The sequence below is a fragment of the Cynoglossus semilaevis genome, chromosome 13 (assembly GCF_000523025.1).
Source record: "Cynoglossus semilaevis isolate Cse_v1.0 chromosome 13, Cse_v1.0, whole genome shotgun sequence".
NCBI classification, from domain to species: Eukaryota; Metazoa; Chordata; class Actinopteri; order Pleuronectiformes; family Cynoglossidae; genus Cynoglossus; species Cynoglossus semilaevis.
Window position 1 is genome coordinate 2203259 of NC_024319.1, and position 1073 is coordinate 2204331.

General features: G+C 48.9%; 1 protein-coding gene across 2 annotated transcripts in view; it reads right to left on the reverse strand.

Moving 5' to 3' along the window:
• The window catches only part of kel (Kell metallo-endopeptidase (Kell blood group)), an 8286-nt gene extending 7213 nt beyond the window's left edge, over positions 1-1073 (reverse strand). The window contains exon 1 of one of the 2 annotated variants that reach the window (XM_025061708.1): positions 700-1073. In XM_025061708.1, the coding sequence (XP_024917476.1) occupies positions 700-768 (69 nt within the window). In that variant the 5' untranslated portion in view covers positions 769-1073. The remainder of the gene's footprint in view (positions 1-699) is intronic. The other variant, XM_008322860.3, reaches the window with a different exon arrangement.

Below are 1073 nucleotides of genomic sequence, written 5' to 3' on the forward strand. Positions count from 1 at the left end.
CCAGGTAGACTGGTGCGCGGTCCAGGTCCTCAGAGAGATCCTGGGGGGGAGGGGGGGAGCGAGGGGGGGTTAGAATCAGAGCTGAGACTGAACGTTAGTCAAGCTCAAAACATAACAAAACTGAGTGAAAAAAAATCTGAATCAGTGGTTCTCAAAGTGGGGGACGGGGCTTTTTTTAAGTTCGTGTCAAAATGGAAAAAAAAACCCGCTGATTTTTAATTGTACTTCCTTAAAAACTGACTCACTTTATCCTAATCAGAGTTTGATTTCCACAGAAAGGAGTCCATGTGCCACCAGCAGTACATGAACCATAGTTTCAGAACCACTAATATCAACATGACTGACTGTTATTTTTCGTTATTTTAAATGATTTGCTCTCATCACGTTGTTGTATTTGTGATGACTTCAGGAAATTCACCGTAGCAACCATTGACGCAATGTTTCATGGACGTTTGTCAAAGTTCCCGGAACTTGTCGAGCCGAGTTGAGCGCCATCATCTGGTTCTGTTTGGCTCTGAGCCCCCGGTTCAACACTGCAGACCCCCCTGTCCCCCCCCATTTAAAAACCTCATAAATGGACTGCTATAATTTCCCATGAACTTGGTGGGCTGCGATCCAGTTTCCAACAACTGGAGCCCACATCAGCCGTTACCGTGACAACGTGGTAAACACCACAACAACATGCCAGCTCGGCCTTACCTCCAGCTCTATGGAAGTCTCCCTCATTCTCAGCACAGGGCCGTCCTGCTGTGTGCGCCCGTCGGTCATGTGCGCTGCCTCCTGCTGTCCGTCCGTTCGTCCGTCTGTCACTGAAGTGTCACCTCTATCTCTGCATCTCTGGCTTCCTCATCCCACACTGATAAAAATACGGCTGCAGGAAACATGTGACTGTGCAGAGCAACAGGCAACAATTCGAGACGTGTCCCGGGGATGTTTTTGTGCTTTCTGTCTGAATCATTTTCACTTCTTCACGGAGCAGCAGAGAGCGCAGCGCTGCACAGAACTCTGGGAGTTCAGGGCCACTTGCTGCTGCTGCTGAGACATGAGTGTGACGCTGCATTAACTGGGGTAAA